This window comes from Canis lupus, chromosome 1, assembly GCF_048164855.1.
Source record: "Canis lupus baileyi chromosome 1, mCanLup2.hap1, whole genome shotgun sequence".
Classification (NCBI taxonomy): domain Eukaryota; kingdom Metazoa; phylum Chordata; class Mammalia; order Carnivora; family Canidae; genus Canis; species Canis lupus.
Genome location: NC_132838.1, coordinates 17,638,783 through 17,662,851, shown reverse-complemented (window position 1 = coordinate 17,662,851; position 24,069 = coordinate 17,638,783). Strand labels below are relative to the sequence as shown.

General features: G+C 49.7%; 1 protein-coding gene across 1 annotated transcript; it reads right to left on the bottom strand.

Moving 5' to 3' along the window:
- On the bottom strand, positions 1–23,666 carry CPLX4 (complexin 4). The gene is made up of 3 exons (XM_072821925.1): positions 21,393–23,666; positions 15,485–15,572; positions 1–1,013 (listed from the first exon to the last, which is right to left on the bottom strand). The coding sequence occupies exons 1-3, from the start codon at positions 21,557–21,559 to the stop codon at positions 786–788; spliced, it is 483 nt and encodes a 160-aa protein (XP_072678026.1). The 5' UTR covers positions 21,560–23,666; the 3' UTR covers positions 1–785.
- Between the last annotated feature and the right edge of the window lie 403 nt (positions 23,667–24,069).

Below are 24,069 nucleotides of genomic sequence, written 5' to 3'. Positions count from 1 at the left end.
TTAACTTCTCAGTGCTCTTTATTTGTCCATCTGCTCCGTTCCCACTGCAGTCACCAACAGACAACCGGTGATGATGCCGAATGTGGAACCAGCCATAGCCTTCCTAGTCGCCCCCTGCCTCTAGTGTCACCCCTCAAGTCCATTCTTCATATAGCCTCTAGCATGATGCAAAGCGCTAGTGAAGTCCATTCTCTGCCTTCATTTCTCTTCTTCATTGCTCGTCCCATCCCGCCACTGTCCCCTGGGCCTGGAACCATCCAGGTCCTCATCCATCCGTGATGAGGAGCAGCAACAGTGTCAAGGTCCCTGGGAGTGAGAGGCGGTGTGCTCTTTGCTTGCCCTTGAGCCTGCAGCCGGGGTTCCAGGGGGGCTCCCTGACCTTCCACATCTTTTCTCCAAAGGACCTGGAGTTATGCTAACGGATGAAGAGGACGAGACCTTGCCCTGGAAGAAAGCAAGTCGGAGGGGAAATGCCATCTGCTCTTGTCTCTTCAGGGCTGTCCTGAAGATCTTCAAGCAGATGTGTTCCGCGTCACTCCCAGATGAAATCTTGCACTGAGCCACATTTATAACTACAAGGAAAGTGTGTGTCCTACTGCAAGGTGCTGGCTGAGCACTCTACGGGGATGTTTAGAACATCAAGTCGTTGTCTACGAGTTTGTGGAGAGCTTCACCGTCGTGGTGTTTGTGAGTTTGCCGTGTTTAAGGACACGCTGCTGGAAACGCTCCGTGCAGAGTGGTCACCTCCACCTGGACTCGGTTCCCTCCTCCGCACGTCCTGCCCCTCACATCACAGCACACTTCTGCTCAGCGGTCTGCTTCATTTCCGTGAAGGTGGCCTGGGCTTTTTCCTTTATGGTATCCAAGTCCATGTTTTGGAGATTCTGTAAATGCCCAAGAATGGAATCCTTGTCTTCTTCCTCTTCTTGATCTTCATCTACCATTTTCCGGAGATCTTCGGGCAAGTCCACATCGTCTCCGGCCATCTGGATTTGGTTCTCGTCCATTTCACTCTGTGCAAAACACAAACACGGAAGAGATAAGCCACTCTCAGACAACCAGCCTCCAAGGAGATAGTCAAAGCAGCAGCAAAGTCCTCCGTTGGGGTGAATGATGGGGACGGCGAGCTCGGCCATCCCTCCGCAGAGCCTGGGCCCGGGAGCCATCGCGGAGGCTGGAGGTCCTGGTTGACATGCTCCCCTTCCGCTGCACCTTGGGCTGATCAGAACTTTTTACAACAGTGGTTCTCAAAGTGTGGTCCCTGGGCCCAGCAGCATTAGCACATCTAAGGATACTTTAGAAAAGGCAAATCCTTGGGTCCCACTCCAGACCAAGGGAATCCGAAACTCCTGGGTGGAGCCCAGCAATGTGGGTTTCAAGAAGCCCTCCCTTGTCCTGCTGCTGCCTGCAAAGCTTGAGAATCACACTGTAGGCTCCGCCTCAGGGCAGCTTTGCAAGCTTTGCAGTCTATCAGCCCCAGGATGTGCCTCAGTGGCCCTGGCTGATCCCTCCCTGGAGGGTGTGGTTGGGCTCTCGGTGGCCGTGGCAACTTGGGCTTAACCTTTGCCCCTTCCCTCCTCTCTACTAGACCGGGGCTCCTTGGGGGCACAGAATCACATCAAATTCAACCTTACATACACCCTTCACACCTGGAAGTGGTTCTGGCACAAAGCTCTTTGTTTCTTAAGTGACTCGTGGGTGGCATGGCTGCTCCTCAGCAACCTCCTGTGCTGCTGCTGCTAACACCACAGTTTGCCTCTCACAGATTCCATTTTATGATCCTGAGAGTGTCTGTTCCAGAATTTCGTAGTACCTGCTACCTGGTCTTAGAGATTCCTTTACCCCATTTGGCTGCAGGGACTTTGTTTCTTAATAAGAGAGAAGAATCTAAAGAAGTTTCTCTGGGAGGGGCACCTTGGTGGCTCAGTCAGTTAAGCATCCGACTCTTGATTTTAGCTCAGGTCACGACCTGATGATCTGAGATCAAGCCCCACATGGGGTCCAAGCTGGATGTGGAGCCTGCTTAAAATTCTCTATCTCCTGGGGGACTCAGCGGTTGAGCATCTGCCTTCGGCTCAGGGCATGATCCTGGGGTCCTGGGATCGAGTCCTACATTGGGCTTCCTGCAGGGAGCCTACCTCTCTCTCTGCCTATGTCTCTGCCTCTCTCTGTGTGTCTCTCATGAATAGATAAATAAAATCTTAAAAAAAAAAATTCTCTCTCCCTGTCCCTCTGCTCCTCCTTTTCTAAAAAAAAAAAAAAAAAAAAAAATTCTCTGGGAATAGTTTATATTCCCAGGTGGCTGTATCCAATGATTTCTGAGATCAGATTGTAACAGGAGGCAAATGGGGCTCCAAGGGCCTGGAAGATCACAGAGCATCAGAAAAGCAAAAGGTAGGAAAGATCTCAGCCGACCTTGGGGCTCACCCTCCTCGATGTCCTGTGACCAAGTGCATGAAAATTCACGTTAAAGGTACGACATTTACTTAGTCCTCATCAAACCCTCACTGATTGGACTTTAGAAAGATGCTGACCCCTGCTGAGTTCCCAGGTGGAGTTCAAGTGGACACCTACAGGAAAATATGAATTCTCCTTGCCTGGGTGATGAGAGGAAGTGACTCTAGGGGAACATCGGTGTCTCTGGGTCCGAAGAACGAGCCAGGGCAAGGCGTGCGCACCCTCTAGTCTGCATCTGTGAAGTGGATCTCCCGGGCCGGCTCCAGCTCTAGGGCCCCGTGGCTCCCCCACAGCTCCTTCCTTTGGTGGGTTCTCCCACAGGGTGACAGCCAGCCCCCCGCAGAGACCTGTGAGAGGCTGATTTGCAGGGCAGAGATGCTCCTCTTTGGGGTGTACGGTCCTCACACACGCCCTCCAGGAAGCCCTCCGGGAAGGGCCAGTCTCCACCGCAGCCTCCCCAGGGACAGAAGCCGGTCCCTGCACTTGGCCAGGCCTTGGCCCTTCAAAGCGCTTAGTGGATTAATTAGTTCCTCGTCAAACTGTTGTGGGGATTAATTAGTTAGTTAATCCTCAGGGGCTCCCAGCCAAGCCTCCCTTTCTATTTATTTTTTATTTACCTGCCCTAGAGGTTGCCTTCCTTGCTGATCATCCTCTGGGCACTTTTGCAGGGAAGAGAGGAAAGGCAGGACTTCTACCTGGCAGTCCTGTAAGTGCAGGACATCTCCCCTCTCTTACGCACCCCGGAATACATAATGATTTGAAAAGACATTCCTGGGAATTCTGATACCCTTTCCCCTCCCTCTAGTGGGTAATAAGATCTTTGTGGATGTCACCAGTGTCAAACCCAGAAGGAGTAGCCTGGAGGGACTGGCAGCTAGAGGGGCCAGAGGGCGGTGGGCCAGCCAGCAGGTGCTCAGAGGTGGGCCACTCATGAGGGCGGCGGGTCGGGGGCGGGCTGCGTCTGGGGGAGCTTCAGATTGGGTTCCTCCTTCAAGGAGGACTTTCAGGTTTATTTCCCCCTCATTCCGTTTGCCTGGGAAGGGAGAGCTGTGGGCTTCCACTTTGCCTTACAGCTCACAGAGGGGCTCTGGATCGGCACTTCTACCAAAGTGTGTCTCTGAGGGGGGTCCCCAGCCCCGCAGCATCGGCACCTCCTGGCACTTTGTTAGAAATGCACATCCTCGGGCCTCACCCAGAGCTGCTGACGCCAAAGTTGAAGATTTCTTAGCAATCTTCAGCTTAGCAAGGCCTCCTGGTGATTCTGGGTCGTGCTAAAGTTTAAGAACCATTACCCCACTATCCCTGAAGACAGGACCGTTGCTTACTCATCTCCAAGCCAGCAGAGTGCCTGGCACGCAGACCCAGACAGTAGATGTTCACTGAATGATTTGATGAGCCTGCCGTCAAGGGCAATAGCCTTAACCATCCTTAAATGTGCAGATCTGCTTTTTGAAGGGCTCTTTTTTTTTTTAAGATCTTAGTTATTTATTTATTTATTCATAAGAGACACAGAGAGAGAGAGAGAGGCAGAGACACAGGCAGAGGGAGAAACAGGCTCCACGCAGGGAGCCCGATGGGGGACTCGATCCCAGGACTATGGGGTCACGTCCTGGGCTGAAGGCAGATGCTCAACCACTGAACCACCCAGGTGCCCCTCTCTGTGCCTTCTTAATCATAGGGACCCTTTCAGTAGGGATGTGACAGTGATCCGCCTTTTTTTCTCAAAAATACGAATAGCCATAGGCACGCTTGTCCTGCAGGCTTAGGAGCTTACAAGACCATCTAGGAGCACACCCCCTTCCATCTGTTCGGTAATCCTCTGAGGGCCCTTCCACGGGGCATCAGAGGTGTAAGGTGACTTGCCAAAGGTCATGCAGGGGGCAAATGACAAAGCTCAGACTTGAACCCAGGGCTCTGATCGCTGCATGCCGCCTCTGCGGGGGAATAGTCTGGGTCAGCTGCAGAAGCCTGTAAAAAGCCCGGATCCCTTTTTACAAGCAGGACCCTCACCCTTGGCCTGTCCTAGGCCTGGGGCCTGCTCACGTGGTTAGGACTCAGTGCTAATGAGGCTGAGGCCCACGTTTGGTCCCCCTTTTGTCGTCTAGCCGCCCACTGGCCCTGTCTGGGTGTCCTCCCTTAGCTGTCAGGTATCCACAGCACAGGCTGCAGCCCAGGGAAATAGATTCTGGTGCTAGGGAACCATTACTCCACTATCCCTGTCATCCTTCTAGAAGGATGGTGACTGTAGGACTCTGACCATAGCCAGTGACAACACTGAATGCTGCCTTTAGACTGGACAATTGGAGCCACCTGCCGAAGGCCCCATGCTTTAAAGGGCTCCTCTGTCCCTTGGACCACATTCCTTCACATGGGGTGGAAAGGTCACAGGGCCAAGGGGATGGGCCTTCCCAGAGCCCACAAGCCCTTTTAGACCACACTCTGGCTGCCTGGGACCCCGACTTCCCCACCTAACTGTATCCTGGAGACTGCTCAGACCCCTTCACCAGGCCGGTGCCCCTGAGCGTTCAGTGATCTGCTGGCCTGAGTCCTGCTGAGCCTCAGGAGAAGGGCAGGGGGTCTGTATACATAAGGTTGCCAGGGAGGGAGAGAGCCAGGGATGGGGGAAAGAGGAGGCTGGCAGTGAGCCTGGAACCGCTGTCAGAAGTCGTCCTCTGGGTCCCACAAACATGCACATGGGTCTGACAAAAGCTGAGGAAAGCCTGGTAGCTTTGTCCCAGAATTGAAGACCTGGTGCCTCAAAGGGAAATGAATCCTGCCAGGAATGTGACTTTTGGGTGAAAGCGGGGGCCATTTCGAGGCCAGAGGTAAGGGTACAAGGAGAGCAAGGCCTCTGATAAGGCTGACCACCGTGTGCAGGAGTCACAATTGTCCATTGCACATCTCCAGCCCACCACTGAGGGTTATTCTACTTATGAGAAGCCTCTGGGGGTTGACTGCTTAATCTACTCCAAATAATTCAGGCGTCATCTAATTAATCCTCTACGACTGTAAGGCAAGTAAGAGAATCCCAGCTTATAGATAAGGAAATAAAGCTCAGAGAGGCTGTATCAGGTGTCCAGGGTCACACAGCCTGTAAGCGGTGGCGGTAACCTTCCTGCTCAGGCAATCAGATTCTCACACCAACGCTGGGCCTCCAAGCATCCAACAGGAGGGGCGAGACAAATAAGTCAGTGGCTGTTAAAACAGAGCTCTTGGGGCACCTGGGTGGCTCCGTGGTTGAGCGTCTGCCTTTGGCTCAGGGCGTGAACCAAAAAACCTTTTGGTGAAACTTTTAAAAAAAAAAAAAAAGGCATAGAGGGTGGGTGGGAGAGCATTGGCCCTGAAGGCAAAGATCCAGGACCGAGCAAGCCATGAAGAAGAATCCGTGGAGCGTATGCAGTGGCCTCTGCGTGGCCTCGTCCCCTGGCCTCACCGACCTCCCTGCCCAGGAGACCTTGTCTGCCATCCACGCAGCGAATGTCCCGCCCAGACTTTCCACTGCCCGCTGACAAGTCAGGCCGGGGGACCGGGGATGTTTGGACACATCACACATCCAGGAAAGGCAGTGATGCCTCAGCACTTGCCCAGATACAAATGCAGTTGCAGACAACACGAACCAGCTCCAGGGAGGCAGGGAAGCAGGGAGGCAGGGAGGCCGGGAGGCAGGGAGACAGGGAGGCTTAGCCCCCGCCGCCCCCACCCCAGAAGCTTGGTGTGAACGAGTGGAAGCGAGAGTCAGGGAGGGAGGCGAGCCGGCCTCCCGTTAGGGGCCCGACAAGCTGCTCTCTGTTCTTAGAGGCTCTGTCTGAGAGGCCTTCTCGTTTCTAGAAATCTTATCAATTTGGGATATTGTTTAATGCAGTTAAGAGCTAATTATTTTTATGCCGGCTGACCAGAATCAGTTTTAATCTCTTGGTTTTTAACCAGATTTATAATCTTAATTGCCGGCGCTGAATGCCCCATTATTTAAATAGCCCCACATCCTGCTCTCGTTATTCCCTGTGACTGATTTCTGACCTTTCTCCGAAGGGTAAGCACGACCCTGGATTCACACTGTCTGAGCCCTAGATTTTGATAAACTGGCCTTCATCTTGCATCCACCTTGAGATACGTGGAAAAGCTACCGTATCTCAGACGGTTATGTTGCCCAAGAGCTGAGCGTTCACCACGTGTTAGAGTCCCAGTCAGTTGACCTTGGTGTATAGCAAATACCGGCTTGATTCTGGGCAGATTTTGTTTGGGGTTTTTGGGTTGTTTACGTATTTTTGGTCTACAGGATACCAGACAGCGAGATTAATGGCTGTCTTTGACTTTGACCACTTGACCTGACATTGGATGCTTCCATATTCGTGAGGACCACAGTGGTGGTCCACAGTCAGTGGTCTTCATCCCAGGTATGAGGGAGGAACTTGTAAGACATTGGGGTAGAGTGAAAAGAGCACAGCCCGTCAGCAAAATCCTCCACGGCAAGTCAAAGTGAGCATGGCCTGCTTTGCGAGGAGTGAAGGCATGTATTGGGGCCAGAGAAGGAGGGAGGGAGGCGTGAGGCCCTGGGGCCCAGGCTCCAGCAGACCCACTCATCCTCATTCTGAACACTTGCCACTGAAGGACAGAGCCAACTTTATGTCCTATCCCTCTGGGACTGTGGTTCTCCACCCTCTCTGGGCCCCCGCCTCCCTTGTGAAGTCTAGAAAAATGGCTAGTGCCCACCCCCAGAGGATTGGCTCCAGGGATATGTGGCAGGGGCCTAGGCAATATAAATTTTTTAAAAGCTTTCCAGGTGATTCTAGTGCTGAGCACTGTGGAGACCCTTGTCTGGGGCCGGCCACCTGCAACGTCTGCTTGCTGTACCTCATTGCTCTTCCCTCATCAGCTACTTGTGGATTGGACTTCTTGGGCTGAGAGTGTGCAATGTGTAGGGCACATCAGGAATGAGCATTTCAAAAAAAAAAAAAAGGAATGAGCATTTCTAGATTCCAGCTGTGTACATCTCCCACTTCTTCCCTTCACAAAGGCATGGCCGAGGGGCTCAAGAGGCTCACGGGGGTCACTATCCAAGCCTCTCATGTTACAGAGGGGGAAGCCAAGGTCTTGAGACTTGCATAAATGTGATTCAGCTTGTTTAGGGCTGAGCGGCCAGCACCGCCACCAGGGCTAGTAGGAAAATATGGCCAGTGGGGTCAGATGGGCTTGGGGTCTTGTCTTGCTTCGCCATTCACAGGCAGGCGTGACCTTGGGAAGCCCCGCTTCCTCTCCTCTCCCAGCCAGTGTTCTCATCTGCGAAGGGGAAATACTATCCACCTACCTTATGGGGCGGTTGTGAGGATTCAGTGGGATTGCCAGCGTGGCTAAGTACTTCACTTGCATTCCCATGGCACCAGCGTCCTAGGGCTCTCTCTCCCCTTCCCCATGTCCCCTCCGGACAGTCAGTCTGTGGCTCGTTCAGGGGCATGAGTAGAAGGAGCAAACTGCTTTGGGACAGGATGAGGAGAAGGAAGGAAGGGAAGGTCCCTCGCGGCCACCGACACCCCCCCGCCCCCCGCCCGCCCCGATGGCCTGCCGCCCTGCCACCAGAAACAGCTGCTCGGGAGCAGGAGGTTTCAGTGTCTGGGGCCCTGCTGGGCAGCCCAAGAGCTCGGAATCTGAAGGGGGCGGGCAGAGAAAGGTCCACAGCATCATATCCTTTGTTAAGAGGCAAATTTTAAATTCTGTTCTAAGGGAGCTTTCAATGTGACACGTTTAAAGACAGCTCCACTGGTAGATCTCCTTCTCTCTTCATCTTTATTCAAAGTGAATGATGCCCTTAATACAGCAGACAAACACCAGGTGTAACTAAATCATATAGCTCAGCAGGGGGCACAACATTATTTTTCAATGACTAACCTAGATTGACAATTCCCTTAATAGGATTAGGGTTCATTGTGGAACTGTTTTCTCTTATTAATTTGGCTTGACTTACATATACATTTTGAATTGGCGAGGGAGAGGGGCACATTTGTTTCTAGAAAGAATCTCGGGGCCTTATTTAAAACGTTAACTTTCGGATATACAAAGTTAAAATGTCTAATCCAGACCTGTTCTTTTCATGAAAATTTATTTTCCTAAAATTCTCACAGCAGGTAAATTCTTTCTGCTGTTTTTGATACTTTGCTCTCTGGATGCATTTTTTTTTTCTCCTTTTTCCCAGCGACATCCAACATTCAGCAAACGTTTTGTGCGCGTGTGTGTACAAACACCTGTGCACACTTTCTACGTGTCAGACATCCTGCCAGGCATGCAAGACAAAGGTGGACGACTCAACCCCTTTGTTAAAGAGCAGAGTCCAGCTGGTGAGAATATTCACGGTGGTAAGATAACATAAGAGACACGCACTCCTGTATTATGGGAGCATGAAGGGCGGCGGGGAGAAGGGGGCACAGGAGGCTCTGTAAGAAGTGGCCCTAGACGGAAGCCTCATGGGAAGAAAAGGGGCCACGGAGAGCAGAGTGTAGGAAACAAAGCAGAAGGAAGGTACAGTCCAAGCAGGGACTAGCAAGAGCTGAGACCAGAAAGACAGGAGCCACGTCATGGCCAACAGGGCAAGGGATTGGGACTCCGTTCTCAGAAGTTGTGATAACCTTTTTTTTTTTTTTTTTTTTTTTTAACAGGAGATAAACAGGACCAGATTTGCATTTTGGAAACCTCACTCTGTAATTTTGTGGGGAGCAAGACTCAAAGTGGAAAAGCCACCGATGAGCTGTTGTGGTCAGAAGTGAGATATGATGAGCCCTGCCCTTGGGGATGAGTTGAGAATTATGTAGGAGGTGACATTAGGGTGACTTGATGATTTACTGGATGTGAGTCTGGAGGAGGAGGGAAGAGTCAAGGCTGACTTCCAGATGTAGGCCCTGGGGACCAGGGCTGGCTGGGGATGGGGGGGGGCGGGGCACGGGCAACACTGAGATGGGGCCCACAGGAGGAGTGGGTTTGGGGGAAAACGGGCCAGATCTGTTCTGGGGAAGAGCTCGGAGGTGTCCAAGCAGAGGCAGCCGCGGCAGGGACCCAGAGGGAGAAGACTGCATGCGGGCTGCAGGTGTAGGTCTGAGAGTCATCCACACACTGGTGGCAGCCGAAAGCGACAGCAGGATCCCTGGGAGAGTGTGCAATTCGGGAGGACAAAGGACAGACCTGCAATATTCCAAAATCTGGGGGCAGCAGGCAGAGGGAGGGTAGGCCATGACCAAGACACAGGAGAGGCAGTTTGGGGAGGATGAGGAGAGAGGGGGGCTCGGGGAGGAGGTGACGGTCCTCTGTGCAGAGCCAGACTACCCAGCTTGGGAAGGAGGAAGACTGCAGCGGAGCAGTGGGAGCCCGTCCCTGGGGGGAGGCACCTGGAAAGGCACGTCTACTCCCCAAGTGCTATTTGCTTGTTTTCCCTGGGAGAGATTTGACCTTAACAAAGGCGAGATGGCGGGGAGGGGAAGGTGGAGACCCAGGACAGGGGCTGATCGCGGCGGAGCGAGACCCAATCCTAACACGAGCATCGCGGATTCCTTGAGGCGCCTGATGTCCCCCGAGTACCCCGGTGGCTTCAAAGCCGGAGGAAATGCACGCTGCGTGGACACGTGTGCTGTCCCTATATGCTCTGGATGGTTGCGTTCGACTGCTGCACTTACTGGACTCCTTATGTGATCACTGCAATTAAAAGGGGTCACCCGAAGACACAGGGTACAATACGCGGGGTTGTCACGAACAGGGAAGGACAATCTGGGAGAGGAGGCTTTTGCTGTTCCCTAGGGTGCTGGGCCCCAAATTGTCCTTCCCCAAGTCCAGATTTCCTTCCCCCGCTCAGCAATCAGTGAAACCCTTTCACGGGGAACAGCAGCCAAATAATTTCTTTAGAAAATACAGTTCTGATTCCAAAATGCGACATAGTTATCCTCATTAGACCTGACAGCTCCCGGGAAGACATTTTCCTCAAATCTGCTCTCCGTTGGGCCTTGGTTAGGGGAAAGGCCCAGAACCGCCTCCTGCTGGTTGTGTGGCTGCTGTGCTGGTGACCCTGGAGAATTGTGAATGAGGCACCCAGGGGGTCATCCCTCGTTAGCTGGAGGACACGGTGAATGTGTCCAGCTCCCTGTGGGCTGCTAATACTATTAGTACGGCTGCTTACCCAATGTGGACTTTATAAGACAACAGAGGGCTTAGAAGTCTGCAAACCTCAAGACTCCAAACCTCAAGGGAAAGGAGGTTATTAGGATCCCAGGAAAGTCCTGGTGACCCTTGCTTTCTGCCCAGCGCTGTTTTCGGGTTAGAGGGTCGTGTTCCTTCTCAAGTCTACCATCCTGGATGGAGACACGGTTCAGGGAGGGTGTGTACGGGACAGTGAGGCTCAGAAAGTACCGGGTGACTCGGGAGGCTGGAGGCCCCTCTGGCACAGTAAGCTTTGTGACCTTGGGCAAGTTCCTTGACTTGAGTTTCATGGGTTTTCAATGAGTCTTATGATTACCTACTGATGTGCTTTTTCAATATATAAAGAATAAGTTTAATAAAAATAGAAATACCATATATATATATATATATATATATATATATATATATATATATATATAGCTGGGGTGGAGGAGCTACAGTCCTGGGGCAGCCCAGGAACCCACCCGTGCCCTAGGAGGAGAGCCTGGACACTGGGTGTGCTCCTCAGACGACCCCGCCTGCCCCCGGTGATTGCTTATGGGTCATGACAAGACGATTTGTCCTACCAGTGTCTTTTGATGACTGTTTTTAATAGTCACCAACCTCACGTTATAGCCCTAGGACTTATTTATCTTATATCTGGAAGTTTGTCCCCTTTGACCCCCTTCACTCATTTTACCCTCCCGCCCCCACTCCCACCCCCACCTCTGGCAACCACCAGTCTCTTCCCTGCGTCTGACTTCTTCTTCTTTTTAAGATTCCACATACAAGTGAAATCATGCAGTATTGTCTTTCTCTGTCTGACTTATTCGTCTTGGGATGATACCCCTAAGGTCTATCTACATTGTTGCAAATGGCAAGATTTCCCTTTTTTATGGTTGAATCACACACACACACACACACACACACTTGCACACCAGGATGACCATTTTCAATGACAGTAATCAAATAAGTTATCAATGAAGTGAGGTAATCGAGATGCCGAGCCCCACAAAGAGGATGTAGGTAATGATTTGGGGATCTGTTGCCCCATCTCCAGCCTGGCAGTTCCCGGCTGGCCTGAGCCCCCGTCACCCCTCCCTTCTGCTCCAGGGGTGTAGGACTGGCCTGGTCCCTCATGCCTTTCCCTGGGTGCTCTGGACATAGGGCCATGGCCTCGAGCTTTCCCAATCACAGTGATGGCCCTGGGCATGGCCTTACCCCCCGGGGCCTCCTTGCTCCTTAGGGGAGCATGCAGGGGATGAAAACTACCATTCGGGGGGCCCGTGTGGATTTCGGAGGGCCTTCTAAGGACTCACTGCGAGGCGTCCTTCTGCAGCCCAACACCTGAGTTACACGCAGTTCCATGCAGCCGGCAGCGCGGCCGCTGCAGGTGAGCAGGTGAGCTGGTTGGTACAGCACGAGAAAAAGCCTGCCTTCCAAGGCCCAGGGAGTGACTGTCCCCACTGTGATCGTCCCCCCCCCCCAGTCATCCCCTTTGAGGCCGGATTCTCCAATGCCTTCACCTCAATTACCCGCATTTCAAACAATCCCCCTCCATCCCTCTTGCTGTGGAGACAGCGAGCCCCCACCCCCGTTGGTGCTGGGGTCCCCGCAGGAGGCTCCCACGCTCCCCGCCCGGCCTGTGCCCACCAGGCCCTCCCAGCCTCGCCCGCGCCTCAACTGCTTTACAATACAACACGCAACCTGTCCTTGGGAGCCAATGAATAGACTTCACACACACACACACACACACACACACACGCACACACTCGATCTTGTGCAGATATTATTTCTGTCCTCACCATCACTGTCCCTGCTACGACCCACAGTCCCCATGCCCGAAATGAGAAGCCGGTGGGCGGGCTCTGCGGGCTGCACTTCCCTGCGGCCACTGTGCGGCGCGTTAGGGACACCAGGGGGCGCGAGGCACCCGAGCCTGTCCCTGCCCGGTGGCAGCCCCGCGCTGCTGCACAGTGGAGCCAGGCCAGGAGTGGCCACTCTGCACGGACAAGAAGCCGCCGGCCGGGGTGATCTCTGCCTGGGAACTGCGTCTGTCCCCCCGCCCCCCCAAACCCCTGGCGCTCCCTTCTAGGCCTGGGGGCTCCTAAGCCTAGACAAGGTGGGTGGGAGGGACACACGTCACCTGCAACAGCCCTGGGTGGGGGGTGCAGCGGAGGGGGGTGCCCCAGGGTCGGCAAGATGCTGCCCTGGGGCTGGGCCGTTAGCCACATCTGGTGACACGTGGACACCGTGGAATGGGAACCGATTCGTTTTTCATGATAGACTTTCTATTAATTGCCATTTTGTGGAAGCACAACTAGGTTAGACTTTGCACGTGCTGTATGAAAAGCGGGCCACGGTACTGTTAGTATTTTCACTATTTTTCACACCACGGGCAGATCCTCGAAGCACCGCGTAGACTCAATCCATTTTTACCAAATGCAGCCAGTTAGGGGAAAGAACCGTGGGAAGGCCTCCGCCTGAAAGCAAACCGCATGCACCTAGGGATCAAGCGTGGAGCGCTTTCCGGCCATCATCTCAATTACTGGTCTAGCTTGTGTCTGGAACTCAGCAGCAGCCCCCGGGTCTGGGGTCCAGCCTCGGGCTGCCGTGAGCAGGAAAAGCCCCGAGCCTGCGGGGGCTTCAGGGCGGGGTTCCGCACCGTGTCACTGGAACACGGTGCAGTGCAGGTTGTCCCCAAAGCCTTCCTGCAGCCTGAAGCCACAAAGAGCTCAACGCTACACGAAAATTTGATTGTGATCTCAGGGTCCTGGGATTGAGCCCCACATGGAGCTCCCTGCTCGGCGGGGAGTCTGCTTGTCCTTCTCCTTCTGCCTCTGCCACGCACCCCCTCTTGCGCTCCCTCTGGCACATCCTCTGCTCTATCTTAAATCCAGGCTGTGGTTTCCTCGTGTCCAAAAATAAAATCATACAAAAGAGAGATACAGAGGAAAGAATTGCAGCCATGAGATGTGCACATTCACAGAAGAGGACCAGGCCCAGAGGAGGGACATTGACTACTACATCTGCACAGGCGAGTCTTCCCCGACAGGCTGGGGCTAGTTAACCACTTGGTGACCTTAGCACTGACCTTGCAGGGACAGCAGGGCTCTCTCCCTTTGTTTAGGGCTCACGGCTCCCAAGTCAGCTCTTGGGGGACCTGCAGGGGACCCACAGGAGTGGAGCTTCTGAGTCCTGACGTCACATGTCAACCCCTCCTCTTCCCATCAGCCAACCCACTGCTTGGCCAGAGCCTACAGGTGTTTCATGCTCTCTGCCAGCAGCCAGATGGCCGGATGGATCGTGCCGTCACCACTCTACGGTCTCCACCGAGAAGGAACAGACTGCTCCTGAGCCACAGGCAGAGCATAGTGGGAGACCCTGCGCTCTGCCCTTCCTGGCCTCTGCTTCCTCCTCCACGAAGCAGAGGTGATAATGGAACACCCCCCTCCCCCCAACCCCCAACCCCCCCACCCCCCCAACCCCCCCACCACGGCCCAGGGGACTGTTGGGAAGGATTACATGAATTGCTAGGTCCAAGCTCTTAGAACAGTGCCTGGCACGGGACACGAGGTGCCAGCTGTGATTACTTTCTCCTTGTGTAGTTACGTATAGAAGTTGTACAGGCTTTACAGAAATTTACAGTAAAATGCCACTTACAGGTGTTAACTTCATTTTGTTGAGGGAAAATGGAAGTTCATAGAGGTTGAACGACTGGAATCTAGTTTTTATGAACTAGTTCAATGCTCTTTTCACTACATCAAATGCCTCAGTTAAGATGAAAACAAATATATGTGTGTGTACGTGTGTGTAGTATGTGTATGTGTGTGCATGTGGTGCATGTGTGCTTGTGTCTGTCTTTGTGTGTGCATGTGTCTGTATGTGTGTGCATGTGTGTGTGCATGGGGTGTTATATGTGTGCTTCTGCATGTCTCTGTGTGTATGTGTGCTTGTGCATGTCTCTGCATGTGTGTGCATGTGTGTATGTATGTGTATGCATGTGTGTACATGTGGTGTGCGTATGTGTGCTTGTGTATGCATACGTCTCTGCGTGTGCATGCATGTATGTATGTGCATACATGTGTGTGCATGTAGTGTGTATATGTGTGCTTGTGTATGTCTGTGTGTGCATGTATGCGTGTGTACATGTGGTGTGTATGTGCGCTTGTGTATGTCTCTGTGTGCACGTGTGTATATATGTGCATGTATGTGTGTGTGCATGTGTGCTTGTGTGTCTCTGCGTGTGCATGTGTGTGGATGTGTGTATGTCTATGTGTGTGCATGCATGTGTGCATGGGGTATGTGTGCTTGTGCACGTCTCTGTGTGTGCATGTGTATGCATGTGTGTTTGTGTGTGCATGGGTGTATACACGGGGTGTGCATATGTGTGCTTGTGCATGTGTCTGTGCACATGTGTCCATGTGTGTATGTAAGTGTATGCATGTGTGTACATGTGGTGTGTGTATGTGTGCTTATGTATGCATACGTCTCTGCGTGTGCATGTGTCTGTGTGTGCATGTAGTGTGTATATGTGTGCTAGTGTATGTCTCTGTGTGCATGTGTGTATGTATGTGCATGTATGTGTGTGCATGTGGTGTGTGTGCTTGTGCATGTCTGTGTGTGCATGTGGTGTGTGCTTGTGCATGTCTGTGTGTGCATGTGTGTGGATGTATGTCTGTAAGTGTGTGGTGTGTGTATGTGTGCTTGTGTATGTCTCTGTGTGTGCAGTATGCATGTGTGTATGTGTATGGCTGTATGTGTGTGCATGTGGTGTGTGTGTATCCATGAATGTGACCCTTTGCTGATCATCAAACATTCTCCATTTTCTATCATTTAAGAAATTAAATAGGATGCTGCGTTAAGAGCGTCTCACCTTTGGGAGTCTGTATTTTTCTCTGAGATGAACTCTGAGGCATGCCCTCTCCGCCTTTTTTTGTGTAAATGCAGCATCTCTTTCCATCCTAAAAGTAAAAGAATAGAATAAAGGATCAAAGGACATATTGAGCTAAGGACAGTCCAACCCCTGCATAGAGGAGCCTCCGCTGGGCTAAACCTTCCTGGTCCCCAAACATCTCCCTCATTCTCTTGTCATAACTCAACAGGACCCCAGACCCCAACGACGGCTTGGATCTGGGACTCTCTTTAGGATGCAGCCCGGAGGGGGGCAGAGTGGTTATTCCTGGTGTATAGCTGACCCCTCAGGGTTGCTCTCAGTAGGACTTGGGACCTCATACACCACAGCCACCTGGGTGCTGGTTAAGAGCGCAGCTTCCTGGGTGTGAGCTCAGACTGACTCATCAGACTCCCTGGGGGCAGATGAGGGGAAGCTATGTTTTTAACAAGCTTCCTGAATGATTCTTGGTCAAGTGAAACGGGGTCACAGCTTCCAGGGCTGGGGGGGCCCTTAGAGGCACATAGTCTTGAGGAATGTATAGAAAGCGGTTTCCCTTCACTGTCACCCCCTCTGGACCCCATTTTGGTACAGTGTTCCGTTCCCTGTTTGGAAGGGGGGATCCCCGAAAGAGGTAGGGTAGGTCTCCACGCTGCTCCGACCTAATAGGACTTAGGATCAGGCTGGTTTGCAACCGACCCCTTGCTCACGATGTCCTGGGCGGGAGCTGACAGCTTTGGGGCTGTCTGGGGGGCCCACGGTGACCGCCACCCCTCCCAGCTGCCCACAGGGGTGCCTTTCGAGTCTCTACCCATGGCCCTGCCCTCTGGCTGGATCGGACTGGCCCAAGCTGGGCAAAGGAAACCCTTTCTCTGGGAGTTTGGGATCGGGACTGGGAAAGACAGACCTTCACGGGAGCAGTTCGCTGCCATTTCCCCCCAGGGCCACACGGTCTGGATGGCACAGCCAGGACAGCTGACAGCTGAGAGGCAGGAGCAGAGCAGCCGAACGGGGGACAGGGGCAAGGCAAGAGCCAGGAAGGAGCTCACGGCTGGACTTACCCTGGTTCTTAGGTTAGGCCCGTGTGGGGCCTGGTGGGGTCTCTCCCTCTCTTTCTCTCTCTCTCTTTTTAAATACTTAAATTATTTATTTATTTATGGAGAAGGAGTGCAAGTGGGGGAGGGGCAGAGGGAGAGAGAATCTCAAGCAAACTCCGAGCTGGGGCTGGATCTCAGGACCCTGGGATCAGGCTCTGAGCTGAAATCAAGAGCCCGACGCTGGGCCGACTGAGCCACCCAGGCGTCCGGCCTGGTGGGGTTCCTTGCCCAGGGGTTTGGTGAAGCATCTTTGCACGAAGCATTATTTGCACTAAAATAAATTCTGCTTTCCTTTTCAGGTGACCACCCTGGTTTCTATTTCTTAACTTCACGTTTTGAAATCATCTTCACCACCACACGGTCTGAAGGAAGGGCTGATCTGAGCAGTCGGGTTGGACTACTGACCGCGGGGCCCTGGGCGCGGGCCGTCCCTCTGCAGGTCAGGCCCAGAACATGCACCCACACTGGCTTCCATCTTCTGGCTTTGGAGAGGGAGACTTAGTAAGTGACTTGCCTAAGGGATCAGTGACTGGGGCTTGGGCAGAAGCAGATCTATTCTCCCCAATATTTTGCTAAGAAAAATTTTAAACATACAGAAAAGTTGGAAGAATTTTACAGTGAAACCCATACACTCACCACCTGGATTCTACAATTAGCATCTTGCTATACATGTTTGATCACATAACTTCTCTCTCTACCCATTCATCATCCGTCTTATTTTTTGATGCATTTCGAAGTTGTAGGCTCCAGTACTCTCTCCCCCAAACGCTTCAACACATATCCCTTTAACTACAGCCTTGTATTGGTTTGCGGTTCTTTTCTCTTTTTTCTTTTGAGTAAGATCTGTGTACAATTAAGTGCAGAGAGTTTACGTGTGCTGTGTCTGTTAAATTTTGTTTTTGGCTTGACGGGGACACAGGGTGGTCAGATTAAACATGATTTCTGGGTGTGTCTGGGAGGGTGTTTCTCCGCGAGATTAGCTCTCGAACTGATGGGCTGAATGAAGCCAGTTGCCCTCGTCGGTGTGCATGGGCAGCATCCAACCATTGAGGGTCTAACACGAAAAGGCAGAGGAAGGGAACATATTCTCTCTCTCTTTCCCTTTGCCTGTCTGCTCGGGCTGGGATCTCAGTCCCCCTGGCCTTACCTAGGACTCATACCCATCAGTCTTCCAGTTGAGATCGACACCAGCAACCTTCCTGGCTCTCCAGCCTGCAGACAACAGATGGCGGGACTTCCCAGCCTCCGTAATCGCGTGAGCCAATCCTTAGAATCAATCCTCTGGACACCTATGCACGTATGCATGTCCGTTTCTCCTATTGATTCCGTTTCTGTGCATAACCCAAACCTCTACTAAGATATGAAAAGCATTGCTGTCACCTGAGAAATTTCTCTCTTCTCCATGCCCAGTTAACAGCTGCTTCCCCAGTCACTGTCCTTTACCCACCATAGATTGCTTGTGCCTGTCCTAGAACTTTCCACAAATGGAACCATATACTACACACTCTTTTGTATGAGGCTTCTTTGACTCAGCATAAGAAACTTTTGGGATTGACCCAGGTGGTGTTATTTATCAGTGGTTTGTTCCTTTTTGTTACTGAGTGCATCGTTCTGTATGAATATATCATGCTGGTTTATTCATTCTCCCCCGGATGGACTTAGACTATTGCCCCTTGGGGGCTAGTGTAAATGAAGTTGCTGTGAACATTTTTGTACAAGTCTTTTTGTGCACATATATGTTAGTTTCTCTTAGGTAAATATCTAGGCATGGCATCACTGAGTTGCAGGGTACTTTGGCTGAGTGAGTTTAGTTTTATAAGAAGCTATCTGACTTTTTCCCAAGTGGCTGTACTATCTCACATCTCATTAAACAGAATAAAGGTTCTATGTTGTTCCATATTTTGGCCAACATTTGGTATTGTTGTCTTTTTAATTTTAGCCATTCTGGTGAGTGTAGTGGTACCTTTGTGTGATTTTAATTCTCATTTCCATGATGACTGAAGATATCAGATGGGCTTTTTAAAAATGTACTAATTGGCCATTTGTGCACCTTTGTGAAGTATTTGTTCAACTCTTTTGCCCATTTTTTTTGCTTTTATTATTGAGTTGTAGAAATTCTTTATATATTCTAGATCCCAGTCTTTTGTCAGATATGTTTTTGCAAATATTTTCTCTCAAGTCTGTGACTTGCCTATAAATATTTTCTTTTTTTTTTTAAGATTTTATTTCTTTATTATATAGAATGAGTGATGGGAGGGTGGGAGGGGCAGAGAGAGGGAGAGAGAGAGAGAGAGAGAGAGAGAAGCAGGCTTCCCCCACCCCCACCCCCCGACCCCGGGGCAGAAAAAGAGATGCGGGGCGTGATCCTAGGACCCGGAGATCATGACTGAGCCAAAGGCAGACACGTAACTGACTGAGCCACCCAGGCGCCCCTATAAATATTTTCTTTTCTTTTTTTTAATAAATATTTTCTTAATGGTGTTTTTTGATGTACAAGATTTTTCAATTTTGATAAAGTCTGCATTATTTTAACATTTTTATGGTTATTGCTTTCAGAGTTTAAGAAATGTTTAAGAAATCTTGGCCTACCTTCAAGTTGCAAAGATACTGTTTTTTTCTAAATGCTTTAAAATTTTAGCTTTTATGTTCAGTTCTGTGATACATATCAAAGTTCAGGTAAGAAATACCACAGCAATTACTGTGCAATAACCAGGTAAAGGGACATTTTACTATTACTGAGAGAAATGGAGGGGTAAGGGGACTATTGTTGCATTCTAGGTGATGAAGCTATTGAAAACTCAAGCAACAAACTAGAAGTCATGCCTCTTGCCAGAGGGAAGCGGGCTGGCCCCATTGCCCTGCTATTATTTTTTAAATTGGATGACTACAACAAAAATTGATAACATTCACACACACACACACACACACACACACACACACACACACAGCCAAGTAGTTGGCAAATAACCCAATCTGCTGATTGACGATTCGGCATTCTGCCCTTTGATCTATCCAGATATGAACTTAGGGAAAACTAGGACATTAGTTAATCAAACAGATGTCATATCTGTGACCAGATTTATTGCTTGGACCAGTTGGATGATATTTTACACAATCAGATGTATAGTCTAAATTTCTGGCCAGTTTCTTTTTATTGGCTCCCTTGAGCTAAGAATGTTTGGTGCTATTGTTCTGCTTCTGTTTCTTCATCATGCTTGCTTTTTGTTTCTTTGTTTACATGCCATAGGCAAAAGTAGCCTGTATATATGCAAACGATTGGGGTGTCTTTTGCCTAAACTTTATCTTAGCACCGACATGGTGTTTGCAGTTGCGTTTTTTTTTTAATTGACTTTTTTTTTTTTTAATTGACTTTAACTGACTGCAGAGCCAAGCATAATACATGCTAGGTAGTTTATGTGCTACAGTTTCTTTCAGAAAAAAATACAATAGACAGACTTTCCATTAAATGTAGGCTTTTGTACTTTCTTCGTTTCCTCCAGGTCATTAACCTTTCACCTATAATCATCTTAGCAATAGGATTTAGGCAACTCTTATGTAATTGATAATTAGCAAAAGAGCCATGATGGCAAAAAGAAATACTCTTATTAAATGAGAAATCTTTTTTTTTTTTTAAGTAGGCTCCATGCCCAATGAGGGGCTTGAATTCACAACCTCGAGATCAAGAATCAAGTGCTCTACCGACTAAGCCATCCAGGTGCCCAGAGAAATGCTTTTACTGAACAATTAAAAAAAAAAAAAAAGATGAACATTTAACCTCAGGAGTGAGGCTTCAATTCTTCATTGTTACTAAAAGACTCTTATTCTACCTTAAAATGCAAAAAATTACGCATAGATTATACTTAAAGAGCAGTCTGCAGCAGTGAAAAATTGTTGGTGATATTCACATTTCATAATGTTCAATTAAAATGTTACTACTGTTTTATTTTTATTTTATTTTATTTTATTTTATTTTATTTTATTTTATTTTTATTTTTATTTTTATTTTATATAGCCAGGAGAACGTCCTCATGTAGCCAGGAGGATGTCCTTAATTTTTGGAGGTACATGGCTGAAGTATTTAGGGGTGAAGTATCATGACGTCAGCAATTTACTTTAAAACTGCTTCTATCTACTATCTATCACCTATCTATCTATCCAACTAATCACCTGTAAGCCAGTACAACACAATGCTAACTGTGACCTTATTCATAGGTTTATATGGGTGTTCATTATACTGTTCTACTTTTCTGTACCTTTACAATTTCCATAATAAACAGTCCACAAACTTATTCACAGTTTTCGAGAAGCCGAATCTTAGGACACAATCCTCGTGTTGTGCTTTCTAGGGCTTTCGCACACGTAAGAAAAGAAAGATTGCACCGTGTGCCCTTCAAGGCTCTCTTCCAGGTAGAAAGCCTTTGGTGTGCAAGCTTTCTACGTGCTAGGAGGGTGAGTTTGGGGAAGACCGCAGAGACAGGCTCACCCTAGTTCATCTGAGCACTTCAACCGAGCTTAATTAAAATGAACCTAGACTGGAAAAAGTGTTAAGCTGCTTTGAGAAGGACATATAGATTCGTTTATTATGGCTTGCCACCATCCCCACAGGCAGGACATAGTAACTGCTGAGGCGAGAGATGGTTCCTGGAGCAGAACACATGCTCCGAAGGTCAGGGGCACACAGCACAGGGGCAGCATCTAAAGAGCAAAGCGGAAGAGGTCGGGGAGCCCAAGAAGCTAGGGCCACAATGCATATCTTTAGGCTCGGAGAGGGAAAGGGAATCGTGTGTACTCACTTCTCCTCAATCATTTGCTTCTGATACTCCTCATACTCCTCTCTAGTCATCCCTTGAGCTGCTGCAGGATCAGATGTGCCTCCTTCTTCTTTCTTTTCTTCAGACCCACCACCGAATCCCAAATTCTTTACCTGGTTACTTATCATCGATTTCACAAAGAAAGCCATGGTTTCTGGCCCCAGAAAAATAAAACCAAAGCTCAGACAAAATGTGAAAAAGAAAGAAAGAAAGAAAGAAAGAAAGAAAGAAAGAAAGAAAGAAAGATCAGTTTCTAAATATCCTCAACGAAAGAAAGAAAGAAAGAAAGAAAGAAAGAAAGAAAGAAAGAAAGAAAGAAAGAAAGAAAGAAGGAAAGAAAGAAAGATCAGTTTCTAAATATCCTCAACGACAGCAAAGCATTTAAGAGCAAAGGACTTTGCGTGGCCTCTTCTACTCAAGGGCATGATGACAGAGAAGAGTGGTTTGCGGGCCGTAAGCTGGATTAAAGAGATGAACTCCCTTAATATAGGGAGGCAGATGGTTCAGATTACTAAGGCATACAATCAGATGCAACCCACTGCTTTCTGAATTAATACACTAAGCTAATTTCAGAGGCAAAAACAAAAACAAAAACGCACAAAAAAAACCAACCAAAACTCCAAAAACAAAATCCCTCACATTATCTACTCCTCTCCCTACCCATTCTAAATTCGAAATTATAAGCGCAGCAGGGCTTCATCAAGAGTCTGGGTTCAATTAATCAGAGCTGACTGATTACAGGCCTGTAACGGAATGTCCAAATTCCAGCCCTGAGCACAACATCCTGTTGAAAACAGAGTCCAGTGAGACTCAAAACCCAAAATGCTTCATTAGGCAAAAATAATCCTTTGATCCATCATTTTATCTCATTGGACTCCTAAGTCCTAGGCAAGGATTTGCCTTTTGGTTTGCTTGAATTCTGCACTGCTTCCGTCGTTACTGGGGCCCATATGTACGGAAATACTACTCAGCTGAGGCGAGTCTGAAGGGCAAGCCTTCGCTCGCATCTGGAAGATCACCCCGGCCCCTCCTGCGCCGAAATGGCACATCTCTGCTTGGAAAGGATGCACCACCCTCGGTGCTCGAACCCAGAGGGTCAGCACAACGTGGGCCAAACCATCCGCGTGTAACAGGGTCATCTTCTCGTGACCCCTTCCTCCCGGGGCCCTTCCCCAGCGCTCTGCTGGCGCTCACCGGTGTACTCCCATCAAACTTTGGACAACTTTTCCAACACGCAGCGGATTCTCAACGGCTTTCTTCAGGTCGAGGGAGGAATTGAGTATGGCTAAGACTTTAATCTGTTAGTAGCTTTCTAATTAAAGCCCTCCAAGAGGGGGTGGGCGCAGAAAGGGATGTAGGCTCTTTGTAACCTGTGCTTAGGATTCTGTCTGGAAGCACGAGCCCTGTCGGAAACGGGGCCCTCAGATCGGCGGGGCTGTGTCCTGGTTAATAATTCCCTACTTAAAGATGTTGCTACACTGGTCTCACTGTGAAGAGAGACAAAGGTTCGGGAGGGGATGGGAGCCGAACGGAGTGCTCCAACCCGGAGCGTACATTCACACCGGCTCCGCTTTCACTTACTGGCACACCGCGTGGAACCTAATGCGCTCAGTCCACTGTCGCTCCGTCTCCCTTTCTAACCCACTAGGCTTCCTCCCTTCAGCTGACAGGGTGAAAGCCACCGCCTGGGATTGTTTGCTCAGTTCAGCACGACCCTCCTTTAGGAAACACTGCAGTGTTTCATGAGATTAAAAACCACTTTTATTTCCCAGGGAAGAGGACAATCTGCTGAAGATCTGACCTATGTTAATCGTGCTGGTCTGAAAGTGAAACCCTTCAAGTTCCACTTTTCCGCATGGATGCGGGGGACGGGGCAATCAAGCATTACAGACACGCGGGTGTGGCAGCTGATTACCCCTCACCCCCACCACCACTGTTTTCATGAAGTCAAATCTCTCATGGTCTCCTCAATAGGTGATTCCATTGAAAATGGAATGTCTTTAAAATCTCTTTATTGCTCAATTTATTACAACAGCCTTTCCATTTGAGACATCCAATAAACTATCTGCTATGTGTAGAATCTTTTAGTGCTCCAAGAAAGGAAAATAAATATCCCAAGCTTTAGGACATGGGACAACCAGGCGTACCCCCTCCAAAGGCTTCTCATCACAGCTGAATGTACCAAATCTCTACTATGGCAGGGCGGACAAGGCACATCTCCAATGTCCAAGTGAACTGCATAACCTCTGACCAGTGTGAGGGTTTATCTGTGCATAGTCTAGTTTCCGCCCACCCCACCCTCCCCCAGCAGACTCGCTCATCGGGCATTATGTCATTTCCTCTGATGCTTTTCAAACCCATCTAATTTACTTAAAGGTTTTATTTATTCTACGCAGTATTTCTGTTACAGCAGAAGAGAGTCCATTACCTTGATCTACCATTTTCTGAAACCACCTTAAAAGACTCTTTTACAATGCTACCCATCCTGTGAGATAAATATTGTAAGGAAACTTAAGATGGTGTTTAGTATATGGCAGAGCCAAGATTTAAACCCAGTTTTGTCTGACACCAAAGTCCTCCTTTCCTTTTAATACTGCATGGGCTCTCAAAAGTGGATTTACTTGGTTAAATCAATGGAGCTTGCCAAGAAGATTTAAGG